Here is a 19,847-nt window from a genome sequence, read left to right on the forward strand (position 1 = left end):
CAACCCAACCAATGCACTTTGGTTTTCATCTAAACTCTTGGATTCACATAATTTAAATTGATTGATGTTTCCATTTGAAAACTGTCTTTCAGTTTCAGGAAATAATTACCATTGAACCAAGGACACTAGTGCCTGTTTCTCAATTACATTCCCCATGGGTTAGGCCTGCTGGGATACCACCTAGAATCTTCCATGGCTCCTCATGAAAACATGGGACCTTGACCTGACTGAGGAATGGGGGAGCCATCCTCCACCCACCCTCCATTCTGGAGCCACTTTGCAAAGACCCCGATGTATCGGGGAGACCGTCGGCCTGCAGGGCTGTGCCTGGACAGGGTTCACCGATGCCAGGAGAGGGACAACTCTGACACCGAGTCTGTCCCCATCCCTTCCTGGCTCAGCCCAGTCAGATGCAGGTCAAACAGGAGGGACAACATACATGAAAACCACATGTTCATCGTCCTTTGTCCTCATCCCTCTGCAGGGTCCTCACATCTCCTCTCAGCTGCCGATGTTTCAACCAAGATGCAGACCAGCAACCAGAGGAGTCACAGCCACGGGGAGCTGAGAGCTCAGGGCAGGTTTTGGTCTCACTTCCCCATGAACTTGGACCATTGTGAGCACTACTACTACTACTACCACTAGCTGTGCCACAGGAATAAACAGCCTCGTCCTCAGCCTGGAGCCCAGAGATGGTCAGGGTGGCCGTGTTCCCAGACTTGGAGCCAGAGAAGCGATCAGGGATCCCTGAGGGCCGCTTATTGTTCTGATAAATCAGGGTTTTGGGGGCCGAGCCCGGGTGCTGTTGGAACCAGCTGACAGAGTTTTTACCGACGTCATTGCTGGTGCCAGCACAGGAGATGGTGACCGTCGCTCCTGGATTCCCAGACACGGAAGCAGGCTGAGTCAAGGCAGACTGGGCCCAGGACCCTGGAAGGAGGACAGACACACTCTGGTCAGTCCTGGGCTAGCACCCAGGTCACCCTGAGGACAAAGACACAAAGGATCAGGCAGATGTCCCCGGGGTCCCTTCCCTGGAGGCCTCACCTGTGCCCTGAGTGAGGAGGGTGACAAGGAGCAGAGCCCAGGCCATGGTGGAGACGCCCCAGACGCTGCCTTCTGAGCCCCCAGCCCTGGGCCTGCTCCCCACACCTCTCTTATCCCCTCCCCCCCACAGGAGGGCGGGGCCTGCATGCAAATCAGCTTCCTGCACCTTCCCCTCCTCATCCCCTCTGCTCACCCTTTATGACCTGGTCTCTTCTAGATACTTCTGCAGCCCTGACAGCAGAGCTTCCTGGACAATTACCTCCTTCACATGTTCTGTGAGGACACACCGAGTCCATGACAGGATGTGGGAGAGGAATGCAGCCCCGGGATCTCCTGTGTGTCCTGGTGTGGGCCTCATCGTGGTTCCTGGGGAGGAATCCCAGAATGTCCCCTGTGTGCTGTTGAGGCAAAGGAGAGGACCCGGGCCCAGGAGGCTAAAATATCCAATTACCCACTTTCCTGGAGTAAAAGGACCGGTATCCCCTCAACTCCTTTGTTTGTAAAACAATTTTCTTGCAGTGACTTCCCTGGTGTCCAGTGGTGAAGAGTCGGCACTTGCACTGCAGGGGCTCAGGGTCCATCCCTGGTCGGGGTAGTAGGATCCTTCATGCTGTGGGGCAGTGCCAGAAAAGAAAGAACAAAAAGAACAAAAAGAGAAAACAAATGAAAAAATTTTATTGAGTATAGTGGATTTACAGTGTTGTGTTAATGTCTGCTGTACAGCAACGTGACTCAAGTATATGTACATATCCATTCCTTTTCATATTCTTTTCCATTGTGGTTCATCACAGGACATGGAATACAGTTCCCTGTGCTGCCCCATAGGACCTTGTTGTCCATCCACCCTGTATATAGGAGTTTGCATCTGCTCATCCCAAACTCCCAATCCACCCCTCCCCCACCCCCAGCTCCTTCTCATCCCCCTCCGTTGGGAGGCTCCTCACGTTCCCCTCCAGCCTCTGTCTCTGCGGTGCTCTGGAGACAGAGGCCCGAGCCTGGGCCCTGGATCATTTCTCAGCACTTTGAAGATGACTTGTTGGGGCACAAGTGCTTTGGGACGTCAGAAGGGCTCCGCTGGAAGCCGCTCTTGACACGTCCTGCAGGACAGGAGAAGCCACAGCTGCCTTCCCCCCATCCTGGCCCTCGCTGCCCCCTGGTGGCTGCAGAGGGTGCCCACCAGGCCCCAGGGCGGGGTTCTCCTCCCCCTCCTCTGCCCTGGCCCTGGACAGGAGACTTTCTGCATCCTGGAGGGAGAGTAGATCTCAGGGGGTCAGAGCTGTTTGACACATCAGATGACCCGTGTATACAGGAGCAGGCCCTGTGTTTAGCGGGTTGGCAGGGAGAGAAGGACCAGCTGACGTCCCTCAGGGGATCAGCTCCTGGACCTTCAGTGTCTCTGCTGGGATTGGACTGGGTCCCTGGGTCCTTCCGTGCAAGGGACACACTGCAGTGCCCTCTGCTGGACACCCATGGCCAAGGTCTGTATCTTTGGAAAAGGACATGCCCAGCTGGGGAAACCCCTGCTCTGTGCTGGGTGGATGGTGGGACCCCCAGCTGCTGCCTGGTCCCATCCCCCCCCACCTCTTTGTTATGAAGCATCTGCACATGGAATCCAAGAGCAGGTCCTTGACCCCCAGCCCCCACCCCAGTTCTGTGACCTGGCCCTGAACACTGGAGTCTCTTCTTCCCCGGACTTCAGGGCTCTTCTGAGATGGTGAGAACCCTTTGACACGTTGTCGTTATTCAGGACACGGACCATTACAGAGCCCAGGACATGGGGCTGTCGTGGGCTGTCCCTGTGTCCACTGTGGGAGTCCGTGTCCTTGGCTAATTACTATGACAGCCACTCACTTGTTCTGGGTGGAAGGTGAGGACAGCGCCCGAGGGGCTGGGGGCACTGAGCGATTCCCTCCCAGCTCCTCCCGGCACCACAGGGGAGCTGGGGGTGTGCATCCCCTCCCCCACCTGTCCCTCAGCAGGATGGTTCCCTGACCCCTGTCCCCTGCCTCTCCGGGGTTCTGAGGATGAGACCTGGGACCTTTTTTTGCCTCCAGGTAAAGCGCTCAAGGAGGAGAACACACTGGGAACACTGCACCCTACACTCTCCCTTGGGGGCTCAGGAGGCAGTAGCTGGGGGGCTTCCCATAGGTCAGGGGACCAGACCAGACACTCTCCACACCCAGGCCCTCGCTGCCCCCTGGTGGCTTCAGATGGTGATGACGGAGCCCCAGGGAGGCTGCTGAGTGGGGCTGACCCAAGCTCTGACTCCTCCGCATCTTCCTCCTCCTCCTCCTCCTCCTCCCAGCTCAGGACCAGCCACCCTGTCCCTCCTCATCCCCTCCATGCCCATGTCCTGTATCCTGCAGCCCCATCGGACAGAATTGTCACCTTCCTCCCACATGACTCAGACACCCCCCTCCCAGAAGGGTCTCTAACCTTCTCTCCGGACCACCGTGTCGCAGGGTGAGTGACCTTGAGGAGGTCTCAGCTCAGGGCAGAGGAGACTCACCCGATACATGACTCCACCCCCGCAGGTACACGGATGAGAAATACAGGGCCATGAGATGTAGCTGAATTCTCCAAACGGTTTGAGAAATAATAGAGCAAGAAGGAGTCAGCGCTCTGTCAGCGCGGAGGGAGACCGAATGGAAAATGAGGGAAGAGGCCAGGGTCTGAGGGCTGGGAGGAGGGGCTGGGGCAGGGATGGGCTCAGGGCCCAGCTGCAGGGACCTCTCCTCAGGCAGTGCTGTCTGCCACGTGGTGCACGTGAGGGTTCTGCTCTGTTCCCTGTGCTCAGTGGGAGGTCCTCACCCCAGAGCTGGCGCCTCCCTGAGGTCAGGCTCCTGTGTCCATGGAGTCCCTGGACCCAGAGTGTTTTCCAGACAGAGAATCAGGGCTGATGGGTCTTTCCCAAGTGTATCACTTTCTCAGCATCTGAAATGTCTAGTCCTGATCATGTGGAAAGCGGACATTGGTTTAATTGTCCTTTGCATCCCAGGGTTTACACTCCTGCTTTTGGGCACAGAGCACTGGGGGTGATCCAGAGGGAGCACCTGGTCCCCACAGGGCAGATCCCTGCTCCCTTCCTGGGTACAATCCGCGTGCGGGGGGCGGGGGGACCCAGGAGTGATTGCCCTGGGTGTGCGCATGTCTCTCTCCATCTGTGTGTGTTTCTTTCTTCACAGAGACATAGCACGTCCTGCATAGAGCATCCCATGGACATGACAGTGAGATGTTGGGTTTCTCCTGGATTCAGGTCCTGAGCTCGGGTGCAGGAGTACTAGTAGGATTTGTGCAGAGAAGAGTTACCCCACAGCCTGAGACTAACGTCCTTAGAGAGACCTGCCTGCAAGCCTGGCCCTTGGTCTGTGTCTGGGAATTGGATCTCAGGAAGGTTCCCACTGCTCTCCAGTAAAGGTGACCCCCTACGTCTACACCTTTCTTCAGACGTATGGTTCATGCTGATCCCCTGACTGCCCACCCCCCACTGGAGGTCTCGAGTTTCTGTAGATGCCACACACAGGATGCGTAGGAGGCCAGGCCTTTGCACGAAACTTGAGGGTCTGACGAGCCTCCCTGGGGTACAATTCTTCACACACATTGTCACCATGCGATGCTGGGGATGAAGCCTGTCCCTTGGGAAAGGGCTCCTGGTTTCCTTGCACTTGACCTCATCCACCAGTGCCCTTTGCTTATTTTGCCTGGTGTCCTTTCACTTAATGAAATCACAGCCATGAGACAACCCGCAACTGAGTCTTGAGAGTCTACTTGGTGGGCAATGAGTGGGAGGTTTGGGAACTTTTTATTATTTCACTTAGACTTCTGTCACTTGACCTAGAAGTTTATTTGACCAAGTAGGAATTTAGCAGCCTTCTACCTTTTTCACTTCTAGAAAAACGATGATTAACAAGCCAATCTCAGAAATCTACACCTGTCAGACTCTTCTGATTGCTGCTGTGCATCCACAGGCCATGACCATAACCTTGCCTTTGGCATCGGAGGGCCACTCCTAGGCCCCAGTCACCTGGGTTCCAAGTCCTCCCATTGCATTTAGGATTTCCAGCTGAGGGGCTCCAGTTCCGATTATAAGGTCTGGACGAGAGAAGAGTGAGCACAGAGATGTTCAAGGATGCTCCAAACTCCCTACTGTAGGCAGGTGCAGCCTCTCTAGTTCACTCACTAGGGACCATCTTTGGACTGTGCTTCTGCCAACCAACCAACCAGCCAACCTGCTGGGGTTCCTTCTTCCTCCCCGAGCTGCAGGGAACGTGAAACCCAGAGTCTCCGCAGAGTGAGCTCAGGTCAGGGAATCCCACTGTTCCAGCCGTGGGTTCCTCCCACCAAGACCCCCACCCTCCGGATCCCTTCCCGCACGTGTTCTGGGATTTCTGTCTGTGTGAATTAGGAGAACCCAGTGGTTCCTGGAGTGCAGTGACCCTCTGTGGCTCACACTCCACACCTCGTCCTAGGAAGCTTCTGGGACCCAAGTCTAACTGTTGGTCTAGAAGCAAAGAGGGGTGATGGGTGGGGGCTCCTGAGGGAATCAGCACAGCCTCACGTGGCAGCGTCCTCGGGAGCCATGACCTTTTCCTCGGGCCACACAGCCCACTCAGATGCAGGTCAAAGACGAGGGACAAAAACCATGGAAACCACACCTTCTTCTAGGCCCTCATCCCTCTGCAGGGTCCTCACATCTCCTCTCAGCTGCCGATGCTTCAACTAAGATGCAGACCAGCCACCAGCAGAGTCACAGCCATGGGGAGCCTGGGAGCTCAGGGCGGGTTTTAGTCTCACTTCCCCATGAACTTGGACCACCGTGCTAGGGTAATCACCTTTAGCTGAGCTACAGTAATAAACAGCCTCGTCCTCAGCCTGGAGCCCAGAGATGGTCAGGGTGGCCGTGTTCCCAGACTTGGAGGCAGAGAAGCGATTAGAGATCCCTGAAGGCCTTGTATTGACATTATAAATCAGGGTTTTGGGGGCCGAGCCCGGGTGTTGTTGGTACCAGCTGACATGGTTAAAACTCCCGATGTCATTGCTGGTGCCAGCACAGGAGATGGTGACCGTCGCTCCCAGATTCCCGGACACGGAGGCAGGCTGAGTCAGGGCAGACTGGGCCCAGGACCCTGCAAAGAGGACAAACACACGCTAGTCAGTTCCATGCTGGGGCCCAAGGCACCCTGAGGACAAAGTCACAAAGGATCAGGCAGATGTCCCCGGGGTCCCTTCCCTGGAGGCCTCACCTGTGCCCTGAGTGAGGAGGGTGACAAGGAGCAGAGCCCAGGCCATGGTGGAGACGCCCCAGACGCTGCCTTCTGAGCCCCCACCCCTGGGCCTGCTCCCCAGACCTCTCTTATCCCCTCCCCCCCACAGGAGGGCGGGGCCTGCATGCAAATCGGCTTCCTGCACCTGCCCCTTCTCACCCCCACTGCCCACCCCCATGACCTGATTTGTTCTAGATACTTCTGCAGCCCTGACAGCAGAGCTTCCTGGACAATTACCTCTTTCACGTGTTGTGTGAGGACAGACCGAGTCCATGACAGGATGTGGGAAAGGAATGCAGCCCTGGGATCTCCTGTGTGTCCTGGTGTGGGCGTCATCGTGGTTCCTGGGGAGGAATCCCAGAATGTGCCCTGTGTGCTGTTGGGGCAAAGGAGAGGACCCGGGCCCAGGAGCCTGAAAGATCCAATTGCCCACTTTCCTGGAGTAAAAGGCCTAGCTGGGGACTGGTATCCCCTCAAGTCCTTCATTTGTAAAACAGTTTTCTTGCAGTGACTTCCCTGATGTCCAGTGGTGAAGAGTCTGCACTTGCACTGCAGGGGCTCAGGGTCCATCCCTGGTCGGGGAACTAGGATCCTGCATGCTGCGGGGCGGGGCCAGAAAATAAAGCAAAAAAGAAAAAGAACAAAAAGAGAAAACAAATAAGAAATTTTATTGAATATAGTTGCTTTACAATGTTGTGTTAATGTCTGCTGTACAGCAACGTGATTCAACTATACGTACATATCCATTCCTTTTCATATTCTTTTCCATTGTGGTTCATCACAGGACATGGAATACAGTTCCCTGTGCTGCCCCGTAGGACCTTGTTGTCCATCCACTCTGTATATAGGAGTTTGCATCTGCTCATCCCAAACTCCCAATCCATCCCTCCCCCACCCCCAGCTCCTTCTCATCCCCCTCCGTTGGGAGGCTCCTCACGTTCCCCTCCAGCCTCTGTCTCTGCGGTGCTCTGGAGACAGAGGCCTGAGCCTGAGCACCAGGACATTTCTCAGCACTTTGAAGATGACTTGTTGGGGCACAAATGCTTTGGGACATCAGAGGGGCTCCGCTGGAAGCAGCTGTTGACACGTCCTGCAGGACAGGAGAAGCCACCGCTGCCTTCCCCCCATCCCGGCCCTCGCAGCCCCCTGGTGGCTGCAGACGGTATGACCGAGCTGCAGGGAGTTATCTGATGGGGCTGACCCCCAGCTCTGCCCCCGCACCACTTCTTCCTCCTCCTCTTCCCACTGCCTCCTCCACCTCTGAACCAGCCCCTCTGTCCCTCCTCCTCCCCGCCACGCACCTGTCACTTCATCCACCAACGACTTTCAAGTGGAATGTGTCACCTGGCACACCTGGAAGGTCACCTGACCCTCCCCCGGGAGGTCCTCGCTTGTCCTGCACAGGCTTGTCCCAGGGTTGGTGCTCCAGGGGCAGATTTGGACGCACAGGGGAGGAAACGGTGGAAACAAAACCCACCCAGCAGACGCCTGGATGAGGAACGTGGGACGTGGGACAGACACACCACCTTCTCAACGTGATGACAGGAAACACCTTGCACAAAGGAGGAGGGACAGTCCAACAGGACCAAGGATGACCTAAAGGACTGCGGGAATTCCCGTGGGAGGGTCTGGGGAAAGGGGGTGGGCTCCGGATTCCCTAAGGATGCGGCTCCCGGCACATCCTTCCCTGGAGGTCTCCCCTGTGCCCGGAGCAAGAGGGTGGGGGAGCAGAGCTCAGGGCACGGTGGAGACAACCGAGAACCCTCTTCCTGAGCCCCCACCTGGGACAAGACTCTCTTACCCCTGCCCCAAGTTCTGAGATGAAGGGGGGCCTCCACCCACATCTGCTCCTGAACCCCAGCCCTGGGACTCCGAGCTGAGCTCTCCTGTGTGGGCGTGGCCTCCTGCTCAGGTGAGCAGCCAGTGTGCGGTCCCTGTGGTTCCCTTGGAAGTTCCCCTGGAGCCAAACCTGCATCTCCCCACTCAGGACACCCTTGCAGGGCCCCCACCTTCCCTCCTCTCACATACCTGTGGAAGCTCCACACACACACCTGGAGAAGCCCCCCACCCCCCGCCGTCTACAAATGCAGACCCTGAGCTGGTGCTGCCCACCCCCGGGAAGGTGCAGCTCCTTCCCTACCTTTCCTGATGCCCAGCCGGGCACAAAGACCAGCCTGATTTCTCTCCAGAACCTTCCTCTGCTGACAACCGGTGACAGCTGATTGCAGGGCTCCTCGGGGTGGGTAAGCCTGTTTTCTGCCTGGAGCTGCAGCAGGGCGTCTTTCCCAGGAAGCCTCAGGGTGGGGCACTGAGCAGCCCCTCCTGGGGTCCCGGCCCCGCTTCCCCTCCCGATTCCGTCCCTGGTTTCCTCTGAATTGGGGCAGCTGGAGGGACCCCTCCCACCACACCTCAGTGTCCTCCACCAAGAGCATCTCAGCCCCAGGCCTCCCAGACCGGCCAGAAGCCACAGGGACAGAAGGGTCCTGGGCCGGGTGTCTCCTCCCCGCTCAGGACACAAAGCAGGCCCCTCCCTGCGGGCCGAGCATGGGGGCTTGAGCAGCGGCTGGGGTCTGGCTGCTTCACGGGCATCTTTCCTCATGGACTGACCCCAACTCTGCCCTAGGTCACCCCGTGTGTCCTTTCTTCCTGCTGGCATAGGAACCTCAGAGGACCCGAGGTCACTGGTTTCTCCTCTGTCTTTTCTCCAGGAAGTTCTTCACACTTTCTTTCGTTTCCTGCTGAAGGCACCACAAACCCAACTCGTGATTCTTTCAAAATGAACCTAAATTGGTTATCACGGTCGTTAATAAAAAATAATTCTGCAGTTCCCTGCCATCCAATGGTTACAATCCGTTCCTTACTGGCTGGGGGGCGGGTCAACCCCTGGTCAGGAAACTAAGATCCAGCAAGCTTTGTGGTGCAACAAAGAAAAGAAAAAAATAAAGTAAAATAAAATAAAGTAAAAATAACATAAAATAAAACTGGGGGCAGCTAAGGACCTTTCCAGAAAAGGATGTGTAAGAGCAGATGGAATTTGGGACACCCCTTGCCCGTCATCATTTTAGGAAGGCCTCAAGATGAATTCGCTTTTGGGACCTCGTACAGGACGGGGCATTTGTTTGTGGGTGGATACTTAGGTATATGTTTACATATAAACATACAAATATATCTACCTATGTAGGAGGAGAGAGACTCTGACAGACACAGAGAAAACGGAAAGTAAATATGGCAGGAGACTAAAAATTGGCCACTCTGGGAAAAGGTTATGAAAGAGTGTTTCGGGTTACCTATAAATTTTCATCTAGGTTTGTAAATATTGCAAAAAAAAAAAAAATAGCCAACAACAAATGCAATCCTGAGGTTAGGACTGAAGGACTGAGCGAGCTCAGAGCAGGTTTCGGTCTCACTTCCCCATGAACATGGACCACTGCGCTCAGTGTAACCACTTGTACATGAGCTACAGTAATAAACAGCCTCGTCCACAGCCTGGAGCCCAGAGATGGTCAGGGTGGCCATGTTCCCAGACTTGGAGCCAGAGAAGCGATCCGAGATCCCTGAGGGCCGCTTATTGTTCTGATAAATCAGGGTTTTGGGGGCCGAGCCCGGGTGCTGTTGGTACCAGCCGACATAGTTATAACTCCCGACGTCACTGCTCGTGCCAGCACAGGAGATGGTGACCGTCGCTCCTGGATTCCCGGACACCGAGGCAGGCTGAGTCAGGGCAGACTGGGCCCAGGACCCTGCAAGGAGGACAAACACATGCTGGTCAGCTCCCGGCTGGGGTCCAGGGCATCCTGAGGACAAAGACACAAAGGATCAGGCAGATGTCCCCGGGGTCCCTTCCCTGGAGGCCTCACCTGTGCCCTGAGTGAGGAGGGTGACAAGGAGCAGAGCCCAGGCCATGGTGGAGACGCCCCAGACGCTGCCTTCTGAGCCCCCAGCCCTGGGCCTGCTCCCCAGACCTCTCTTATCCCCTCCCCCCCACAGGGGGGCGGGGCCACCATGCAAATCAGCTTCTTGCAGCTGCCCCTCCTCACCCCCTCTGCTCACCCCCATGACCTGATTTGTTCTGGATACTTCTGCAGCCCTGACAGCAGAGCTTCCTGGACAATTTCCTCTTTCACATGTTGTGTGAGGACAGACCGAGTCCACGACAGGATGTGGGAGAGGAATGCAGCCCCGGGATCTCCTGTGTGTCCTGGTGTGGGTGTCATCATGGTTCCTGGGGAGGAATCCCAGAATGTGCCCTGTGTGCTGTTGGGGCAAAGGAGAGGACCTGGGCCCAGGAGGCTGAAAGATCCAATTGCCCACTTTCCTGGAGTAAAAGGCAGAGCTGGGCACCGGTATCCCCTCAACTCCTTCGTTTGTAAAACAATTTTCTTGCAGTGACTTTCCCTGGTGTCCAGTGGTGAAGTTTCTGCACTTGCACTGCAGGGGCTCAGGGTCCATCCCTGGTCGGGGAACTAGGATCCTGCATGCTGTGGGGCGGTGCCAGAAAATAAGGCAAAAAAAAAAAAAGAAAGAAAAGAGAAAACAAATAAATTTTATTGAATATAGTGGATTTACAATGTTGTGTTAATGTCTGCTGTGCAGCAACGTGACTCACCTGCATGTACGTATCCATTCTTTTTCATATTCTTTTCCATTGTGGTTCATCACAGGACATGGAATACAGTTCCCTGTGCTGCCCCGTAGGACCTTGTTGTCCATCCACCCTGTATATAGGAGTTTGCATCTGCTCATCCCAAACTCCCAATCCATCCCTCCCCCACCCCCGGCTCCTTCTCATCCCCCTCCGTTGGGAGGCTCCTCACGTTCCCCTCCAGCCTCTGTCTCTGCGGTGCTCTTGACACGTCCTGCAGGACAGGAGAAGCCACCGCTGCCTTCCCCCCATCCCGGCCCTCGCTGCCCCTGGTGGCTGCAGACGGTGCCCACCAGGCCCCAGGGAGGCAGCTGAGTGGGAGCTGCAAATCCCTCTGCTGCTACCCTCCCCCCCCTCCCTCCTTCCCCCCCCCCCAGTACCCGCCCCCGGATCCCTTCCATCCCCTCTAAGCTCATTTCCCTTTGTCCATTAACTCCCTCCAGGATGGGATATGTCACCTGCCACACCAGATGGCCTGGAGCTCCCCCCAGGACTAGTTAGCCCATCCCCCAGTAACAGCCTTGGTACCATATTCTGCCTGTGAGGCCGTCTTCATACCGAGTGACAGACAGTTCAGTAGCTCAAGAGGGGTGATTCCATGGCCGATGGCGGGAAAAGCTAAAGGCTGTCCTTGGGATTGAGAGAGAATAAGAAAAATGTTTCAGCGAAGCGATCTTTTTTTGTATGTTTGTTTTTAAATCTTATTTATTTTTGGCTGTGCTGGGTCTTCGTTACTGCGCGTGGGATTTCTCTAACTGCAGAGACTGGGGCTACTTTTTGCTGTGGTGCACGGACTTCTCACTGTGGTAGCTTCTCTTGTGAAAACGGGCTTCAGGTGCACAGGCTTCAGTAGTTGTGGCACATGGACTCAGTAGTTGTGGCACGTGGGCCCTAGAGTACAGGCTCAATAGTTGCGGCACATGGGCGTAGTTGCTCCCTGTCATGTAGGATCTTCCTGGACGAGGGATCAAACCTGTGTCCCCTGCATTGGCAGACAGATTCTTAACCACTGCGCCACCAGGGAAGTCCTTGAAGTGATTGTTTTTGATTCGTGACTATTGCTTGAGTGTGTTTCAAACATTTTTGTGCTCTTTATTTTAGACACTGGTTAAGATAATACTGTCTATTATTTAAGATAATACTAAATCCCACAGTCTGCAAGCTGCAGACTCAGGAAAGCTGTTGGTGCAATTCAGTCCAAGACCTTAAGACCTGAGAACCACAGTTATTGCTGGTGTAGATTCCAGTCTGAGGACAGAGCAATATGAGATGAGATGTTGCAGCTCAATAGTGAGACAGCAAAGGAAGGCAAATTCCTCCTTCCTCTGCTCTTGTTCTATCCAGACCCTCAAAGGGCTGGATGTTTCTCAGTTCCTCCTTTGCTCCAAGCCCTGAGACTTGACACCAGGGGAGCAGGTAGATGCCCTGGCCCAGCCAGGAAGGCGGGGGTGAGGGGAATGTCCTCTTCCCAAGAAGTTGTCTTGAGGGTGAATCTGTGGGACACGGGCCTTTTGCTGAGTTCCCCTCCCCACACAGCTAATCTCCCCCGCCACCACACACCCGCACATGCACAGGCGTGCCCCTGGGGAGGGGCCTCCTGCCCTCTGCACCTGCAAGCCCAGGGCCTGCAGGAGCCCTGAGTCTGAGTCTGGGATGGAAGGATGCTGCCCTCTACTTGAGGGCTCCTGCCTTTCCCTCTGAGCTCATTCATAGCCTACCCCAAAAGGGTTTTCAAAAGTAGTGGTTCCACCAGATCAGGACACACGGCCTTAGGAACGCAGACCAGCCATCCTGGATTCTCTCCAAGACCTTTCTTGTCAGCTTAATGCTACAGCAGATTGGGGGACCAAAGGTTGCACCGGGTGACTAAATTTTTTCATGTTTCCAAAATAAATCATTGGTCACGGAAAAAAAATTATGATGGAAAAGGTTCCCCCCAAATATAGAAAAGTTGGGACTTCCCTGGTGGTCCAGTGGTTAGGACTCGGCGCTTCCACTGCAGGGGGCACGGGTTCCATCCCTGGTCCGGGAACGAAGATCCCACATGGTGTATGGCGTGGCCAAAAAACAAAACAAAAGAAACAAACAAAATATATAGAAAAGTATTTTACCATGGCCAGCGTTATCATTTTAGTGACCATCTTCTGGACATCCTGAGATGCTTATCTACAATGTTCACAAGTGTGAATTACACGTATCCCAGGGGGTGGGGGTCCCCGTAACTTTCACTCTTTCTTCTACAGGCCTACTGTAGCTCCAGCAATATGGTAAATCTTGTGAGCACTGCTTGAAGCAGTGAAATGAAGGAATGTTACGTTCACATTTCCTTGTCCCTGAACAGGACTATACGGTACAATATAAGCAATCGTGTGACCTTGGCTTTCAAATATCTCTGACGTCTTCTCCTCAGTGTGTCAACCTCAGCGAGCCTTAAATCAGCCATCAGGTCATGAAACTAATGACCTGCAATCTTCAAAGGGATCCCCTTTCCATTTCAAATCCCACAGACCCGTCCTTTGCCCTCTCAGAGAATTAGTTATAACCTGCCACTTTAAAACAATGGTCTTCTTGTTTTGTTTTGTTTTTTCTGTTTCCACCCTAAAACTTAGGAGTACGTGTCTCCTTGAGTGTTGCACTGGCAGCCTCTCAAGGACAAATGTTTGTTGAATGAGTCTGGGCAAGAGGAAGGAGGCGGGAGGGCTGACCCTCCAGTTGCAAGGTGAAAAGAATTGAGGTTTTAGCAGCCCTGTTCCAGCGGACAATCCCAGGTCCTGGGGAATCAACAGTACGCCCTCATTGCTATGTACCTGTGTAGTCCTTCATCCATCCACGTGTGTAGCTGGACACCTTAAGCTCTGTTAGCTCACAGGCACGGGGATGTCTGGGGCAGTGACAGGGTAGAGCCACAAAAAACAGCCATCACTGCTGCCCTGCCTGTTATTCTCGGCCACCACCACCTTCCGGTGGCCGGTGGTTAAAGATTTAGGGTCACCTGGACGACAAGGACACAGTCTCACAGTCGGAGGAGGCCAAGTACTTTCAGGGCTTGGGTGAGGAAGCTGAATTCAAAGGACCCAAAGGAGGTCCCCCAGGTCAGCGTGAGTGACAGGGCTGGAGCTCCGCTTTGCTCTTAACCCCTCCAGGCAGGAACCCTCACCCACCTGGCTCTCACCATCTCTCCAGAAGCCTGACTTCCTCCCTCACAGGGGCCGCCAGGAAGGCGGCGCCAAAACCGTCCTGGGTTCCGGGTCCCCGGTGCCCCCCCCCCCCCGCCCCGTGGCCCCGACACGCCACCCCCAGGGTTGAGGGGCACCACTTTGGCGGTTCCCGCCCACACTCTGCGTCTGCAGGCCCAGCCCTGCCTTCGTCCGAAAGGGTCCGTTGGTGGGAAGAGGAGAAGCCTGCGCTCAGCACCAGCGCAGGCGGAGGCCATCGGCGGGGGGCGGAGATCAGACGGAGGCGAGGAGACCACACGCAGGGATTGTTTGGCTTCTGAAAACACTGGAAAACCGAATGGGGGGGTGAGGCGGGGGACGCAGGTACGGGGGTGGGGGGGGGAAACACGATCTGGAGAGAGGACAGTCTAATCGAACGCCAGCTGGGGGTCTCCGCTGCCCCAGGGGCCACGTAAGTGGTAGAGTCCAGAGAGGAGGGGGCATTGGACCGGCCGAGGGCGGGGACATCTTATCTACACGAGGGAGCTGGGGGTGGGGCACTGAGGGAAAGAGGTTGGAGAAGCCCAGGCCCAGAGGTGGGGGGTGAGGGGGAGTCGGAGGTGGGGGGTTCTAGGCCTCGCCCCCTCCCTCCGGGTCTCAGGGGCCCCTTCATCTCACCCCACCCCCATCGCAATTTCCCTACCCCCATCTCACCCCACCTCCCATCCCGCACCCCCTGGTCCACTATTCTTCCCTCCCCCACCCCACTTTCATCCCACCCCACCCCCACTCTCACGCCCCCCCACCCTCAGCCCAGTGGGCGTGGCCACGGGCACCACCCCTCCCCCTCTCCCCACGCCAACCCCTCCTATTAAAATAACCCCCTTCTGGGTTCTCTGGGAGACCCCACTCGCGATCCCAGGATCTCGTGAGATTTGTCCCAGGAGGAAACAGGAGCCGGGATTGGTCGGACCGCGGCGTTGCCGGGCGGGAGGCTGCTGAGTCGGCGGTTGTCTGTGCGCTGCGTGCGAGCGGGGACCGCGTGGCGAGGCGCGGCTGCGTGACACGTAAGTTCCCTCCCGGAGCCCCCGCTGCCCCGCAGGGTGACCCTGAGTCAGCCCCCGGGCGCCCCCACCCCCGCAGACGAGCTGTGACGACCCGGGGCTGGCGGGCAGGCCGCCGGGGGCGAGGCGGCCACCGCGGGAGGGCGCGGGCCACGTGCCCCGAGGCGGGACGGCGGCGCGGGCCGCGGGGACGTCAGAACCCCGCGAGCCCGGGGGGTGGGGGAGGCCTCAGGCCGGGGGCCGCCGCTCCCCGCTCGAGGTGCCGGGGCGGGGCGGGGAGGGGGCAGAGATGGGGCTGCGGGACGGTGGTCAGTGTCCATACAGCAGGGTTCCTTTGACCCGAGCCCCAAGTCTGCCCTTGGATGGTCCGCTGCTTCCGCGGACGAGGAAGTGGTTAGGTCTGGAGGTGGGACCCTGAAACGGCAGGGTCGGGGTCCGGTTTTCAGGTCACCCAACGGCGTTCTCCCCGTGGTTTCGTAGACACACGTGTTAACACACCGTCTCCTTGTTTTTGGAGCATCTTGGGGCTTGCTCTCAGGCTCGGGTGGACCCGGGTGACTGGGACTGTAGGAGACCAGGGCAACCCAGTGTCGGAGGACCTGAGGCCCGTGTGAGCTGGGCCGTCGCGGGCAGGAGACCTTTTCAGGTAAGCTGGTCCCCTGCACTGCCTCTGGCATCCCAAGAAGCTCTGTTGGCTCCTCCGTGCTGGTCATCGTGGAGCTGGGTGGAATTTGCCTCTTGAGGCCCTCACAGCGGGACGGGGTGGGGGGGTTGAGCAGCCTTTATTTTTCCAAGTCATTTTCCCGAGGGAGCTTTCATCTTGCTGCCTCCTTAGAAGAAACAGCTGCAGTGTGTTGGGGGGCCCATTCCCAAAGCCATGGTTACTTTCAGAACCTATGCTTGGGGTGAAGGAGCAGGGCCGGCATCAGACCCCAGAGATTCGACCCTTGTGTGGTGTCAGGCAGGGTCAGGGTGGGTGAGCCCAGGGAAGTGCTGGTCTTCCTAAGCCATCGGCTGGGACCACCAGGAAATAAAGGCTCTCCTGGGAAGAAAGCGCCCAGAGAGACAGAGAGTCCTCCAGCCGCAGCCCGAGGAGGCCAGGGAGGCCATGTGGCCAGATCTGGAGCTGGAGAATAGAGAGGGATCCCAGGGGTGAGGACGACCTTGTGCACTGGGGGTGCTGGGCGGCACGTGGGTGCTGTGGATACCAGCACACCTGGCTGTACCCTGCAGTGTCACTGCTGTCTCCAGAGCAGGAAACGTGGGCCCTCTGTCCCAGAGCCACAGACACTGAGAGTCTGTGTCACGACAGACTGGCCCCAGGACCCCGAGAGGAGGAGGACGTGCAAAGGGGAGAGGTCAAGGTGGTGATTCCAGAGATGTTCAGGGCAGAGGGAGAAAAGGGTCATCCCTATGCCGCCAGATGGTCCCCTCTTTAGTGCCTCTCAACCTGTGCAGACAGCATGAGCAGAGCCCGGGCCACGGTGGAGACTCCCCGGAGCTCTGCTCCTGCAGGCACCACGCCAGTCTGGGCTCCACACATCCTCCTTAGCCCCTGCCGCATGCGTGGGAGGGGCCTCTGCACACAGCTGCTCCCCAGATCCTGCAGGTGACACCCCATCAGCTGCTCGACTGACTTGCTCCTGCCGAGGGCAAGCAGTGCTGGGCGGTGTCCTGGAGCCTGAGCTCCAGAGGGACAGCTGTTGAGCCAAGGTGCCAGTGAGCACGGGCCTTTACGGATTTCTCCCTGAGTGTCGCAGCACTCCCCCCATCCTCCTGGAAGACCTGGCAGGACCCATACACCTGCTGAGTCCCTGGGCTGCGGTGGATGACGTCCCCTGAGTGTAGGCTGAATGCAGCCTGTCATCCATTCCTCGTCCCCAACCTTGTCCACTGCCCATGAAGAGAGTGGGCTGTGCCCGTCCTCAGGCGACTTCCTGGAGCACACTCCCGCCGGGCTGGCTTAGCAAGCCCTGGACCAGGAGCCAGGGGCCTCATTCCTGTGTCACCCTCCCGTGGCCCGCTCTGTGACACAGGTGCAGGGGACTCGCCCTTTTGAGCCTCAGCCACTGCACATGGAAAGGAAAAAGCAGTCTAAGGCCCCTGCCAACGTGTCCAGTCTTCAGAGAGAACACGAGACTAGGAAAGTGGAACGCTTTGGTGATTTAAGCTCTGCCAAACATGAGGAATGGTCTGCTCGCCATTCAGATTTGGAATCCAGCTCCAGGCTCCCAGTCCCCATCTCCTGGAGAAGCTTGAATGAAGAGCACGGTTTTGACGAAAAACACAGAGATGTCCCAGAGGCAGTGATGCCAGCAGACACCTCCACAGTAAAGAAACCCGGAGATAACGTCAGGCCCTGAAAGCACAAAGGGTGAAATGTGGGGAGCAGATCCAGACTAGAAAGCAGTGTGACCGCTTCCCTCCCAGGCATGGGAAAGACACTCGGTCTGGTTGAAGGTTATGTGATGAGAAGCAGGGAAGCGGTGTCGACAGGACTCTGGATGAGTTTTTCACAAAGAAGCGAAACACTGAGTCTCAATGCTTGAAGTCACAGTGGGCTGAAGAAGTAGCTTTACCATTTTTATTGCTCTAAACAGTTAAACAATGGATCGTGCAAGAGGGTTTTTAACATCTTGAAAAATACATTATGGCGGCAGAAAAAAATCATAATTTTGCCGTAGATTATGAAGGTTGGCTTTGTGGTTTCAGCACGCGTGGTCGCCCTGGTGGGGCCACCTGTCATTATTTTTTCGGCTTTGCTTGTTTTTCGTTTGTCAGCTCAGTTGAGTGCAAGGTCCGTGCCTCAGAGACACCCTGAGTGGAAGACCATGACATCTTATTTCTTTCAGTCTCACCGAGGTGGAAGTGTACCACCTGTGTAGGTTTAAGGGGTACAGCGCCATGCTTCCACTCACGTCCATGATGCAGCCATGACCACAGTAAGTCTAGTGAACGTCCATCGTCTCTCATAGAAATACAGAATTAAACAGAAAAAAATTTCCTCTGTGATGAGAACTCTTAGGAGTTACTCTCTTAACGACTTTCATATGTAAAATACAGCAGAGTTAGCTTTACTTATATCGTACATCACCTCTGTAGTATGTACTTCTAACTGGAAGAACACCATGATGTTCTCACTGGGTGTCCCTTCTGGTCACCCCGAACAGCAGTGGGCCCCCCCGCCCCCCGGCATGCTGTAAATGTTTTGAGTAAATCGAGGGTTGCCAACAGAGAGGGGTAGTCTGGATATGGGGTGGGGGGGGACCAGCTGGGCGGGAGACGTCCCCCAGGGCAAACAGAGCCAGACCCTGGGGACGCTCCCAGCCCCCAGGTCCAGGCCCGTAGCGCCCTCAGACCTTGTCTGCTCAAGGCTGGGTCAGGAGAGCCGGAGGAGGAAGAGCCACCCTCGGCCTGGCCCCCAGGGCCTCCCGTCAGCCTGGCCCCTCCGAAGACCAGCGGGGTCGGGGCCTTCCTTGGGAAGCCAGGCGGGGTCATCTTCCAGCACTTCTGGTGGCACTCTGGATCCAGAAAAGCAGCTGGGCTTTTCTTTTCTTTTCCTTCTTCGCTTGTCATGTCCAGAAGGCCTCAGAAGAACTGGGGAGAAATCCTTGATTTCTGTTGATACCAGTGGAAGGATGTCGCCCCCCAACCCCTGCATGGTGGCCACACCCCAGGCTCCCGGAGAGGTGGGCTGACATGCCAAGGATGTAGAAAGAGGGGGCCACCCTATCAGTGCAGGCCAGGAGCAGGAATCCAGGGGCATAGATGCATTCTGAAGACTCCAGGAAGGGGCTTCCCAGGTGGCACGGTGGTTAAGAATCCACCTGCCAATGCAGGGGACATGGGTTTGATCCCTGGTCTGGGACGATCCCACATGCCCAGATGAACTCAGCGTGTGTGCCACAACTACTGAGCCTGCACTCTAGAGCCCACAAGCCACAACTATTGAGCACATGTGGCACAGCTACTGAAGCCTGTGTGCCTAGAGCCTGCGCTCCACCACAAGAGAAGCCACCATAATGAGAAGCCTGCAGACGGCAGTGAAGAGTAGCCCCCGCTTGCCGCAACTAGAGAAAGCCTGCGCACAGCAACGAAGACCCAATGCAGCAAATAAAATAAATAAATAAAATTTATAAAAAAAATTAAAAACCCAGGATGGCCCCGGGGCCAGATGCTTTGCCATCCCAGTAGGAATTCTGTGACTGGATTGGGGAGAGGGGACAGGACAGCCCCACCCCACCTCCACCCCCATGAGCTCAGAGGCTGCTGTGGCCTGTGCAGCATGAGAACAGATGACCAGGATGTGGTAGAAACATCCCCCAAATTGACTCATGGGCCCCGGGAGTCCTGGGCCAGTGCAGACACTGGGCGAGAAGGACGGCTCTTCGTGCAGATGTGCCCCGGTCCTTTTGCCTCTGGCTGCCTGGATCCCCCATTAAAACAGGCTCTGCGTGGAGGTGGACAGAGGCGTGTCCCCTGGCTGGATGGGGAAGAGTGTTTGGCCGACACTTCCCCTTTTTACATCATTCAAAGACAGTCTCCCCTGCCTCCTTGGATCTCGTGGGTTCCCATGGAAACATCCCAAAGTTGGAGCCTGCCATTTCCTGTTTCCCCGAGGTCCAGGTGAAGTCAATCAGGTCTTCCTAACACTTGGTGGGGCAGAGCCATCCAG

General features: G+C 56.3%; 1 protein-coding gene and 1 gene segment (V, D, J or C); both read right to left on the minus strand.

Annotated features, from left to right (window-relative positions):
- The window catches only part of LOC130858419 (immunoglobulin lambda-1 light chain-like), a 301,160-nt gene extending 294,560 nt beyond the window's left edge, over positions 1-6,600 (minus strand). Inside the window, exons 1-2 of one of the 2 annotated variants that reach the window (XM_057744819.1) lie at positions 6,549-6,600; positions 5,867-6,173 (exon numbers count right to left, since the gene is read on the minus strand). In XM_057744819.1, the coding sequence (XP_057600802.1) occupies positions 5,867-6,173; positions 6,549-6,585 (344 nt within the window). In that variant the 5' untranslated portion in view covers positions 6,586-6,600. Of the gene's footprint in view, positions 1-5,866; positions 6,174-6,290; positions 6,343-6,548 lie in introns of those variants that run through there. The other variant, XM_057744818.1, reaches the window with a different exon arrangement.
- A 1,508-nt stretch (positions 6,601-8,108) lies between these two features.
- On the minus strand, positions 8,109-10,217 carry LOC130858463 (immunoglobulin lambda variable 2-23-like). The segment is given in 3 exon segments: positions 8,109-8,199; positions 9,766-10,051; positions 10,169-10,217. Coding segments are annotated over 3 exon segments (423 nt in total).
- Positions 10,218-19,847: the final 9,630 nt, after the last annotated feature.

This window comes from Hippopotamus amphibius, chromosome 8 (assembly GCF_030028045.1).
Source record: "Hippopotamus amphibius kiboko isolate mHipAmp2 chromosome 8, mHipAmp2.hap2, whole genome shotgun sequence".
Lineage (NCBI taxonomy): Eukaryota > Metazoa > Chordata > Mammalia > Artiodactyla > Hippopotamidae > Hippopotamus > Hippopotamus amphibius.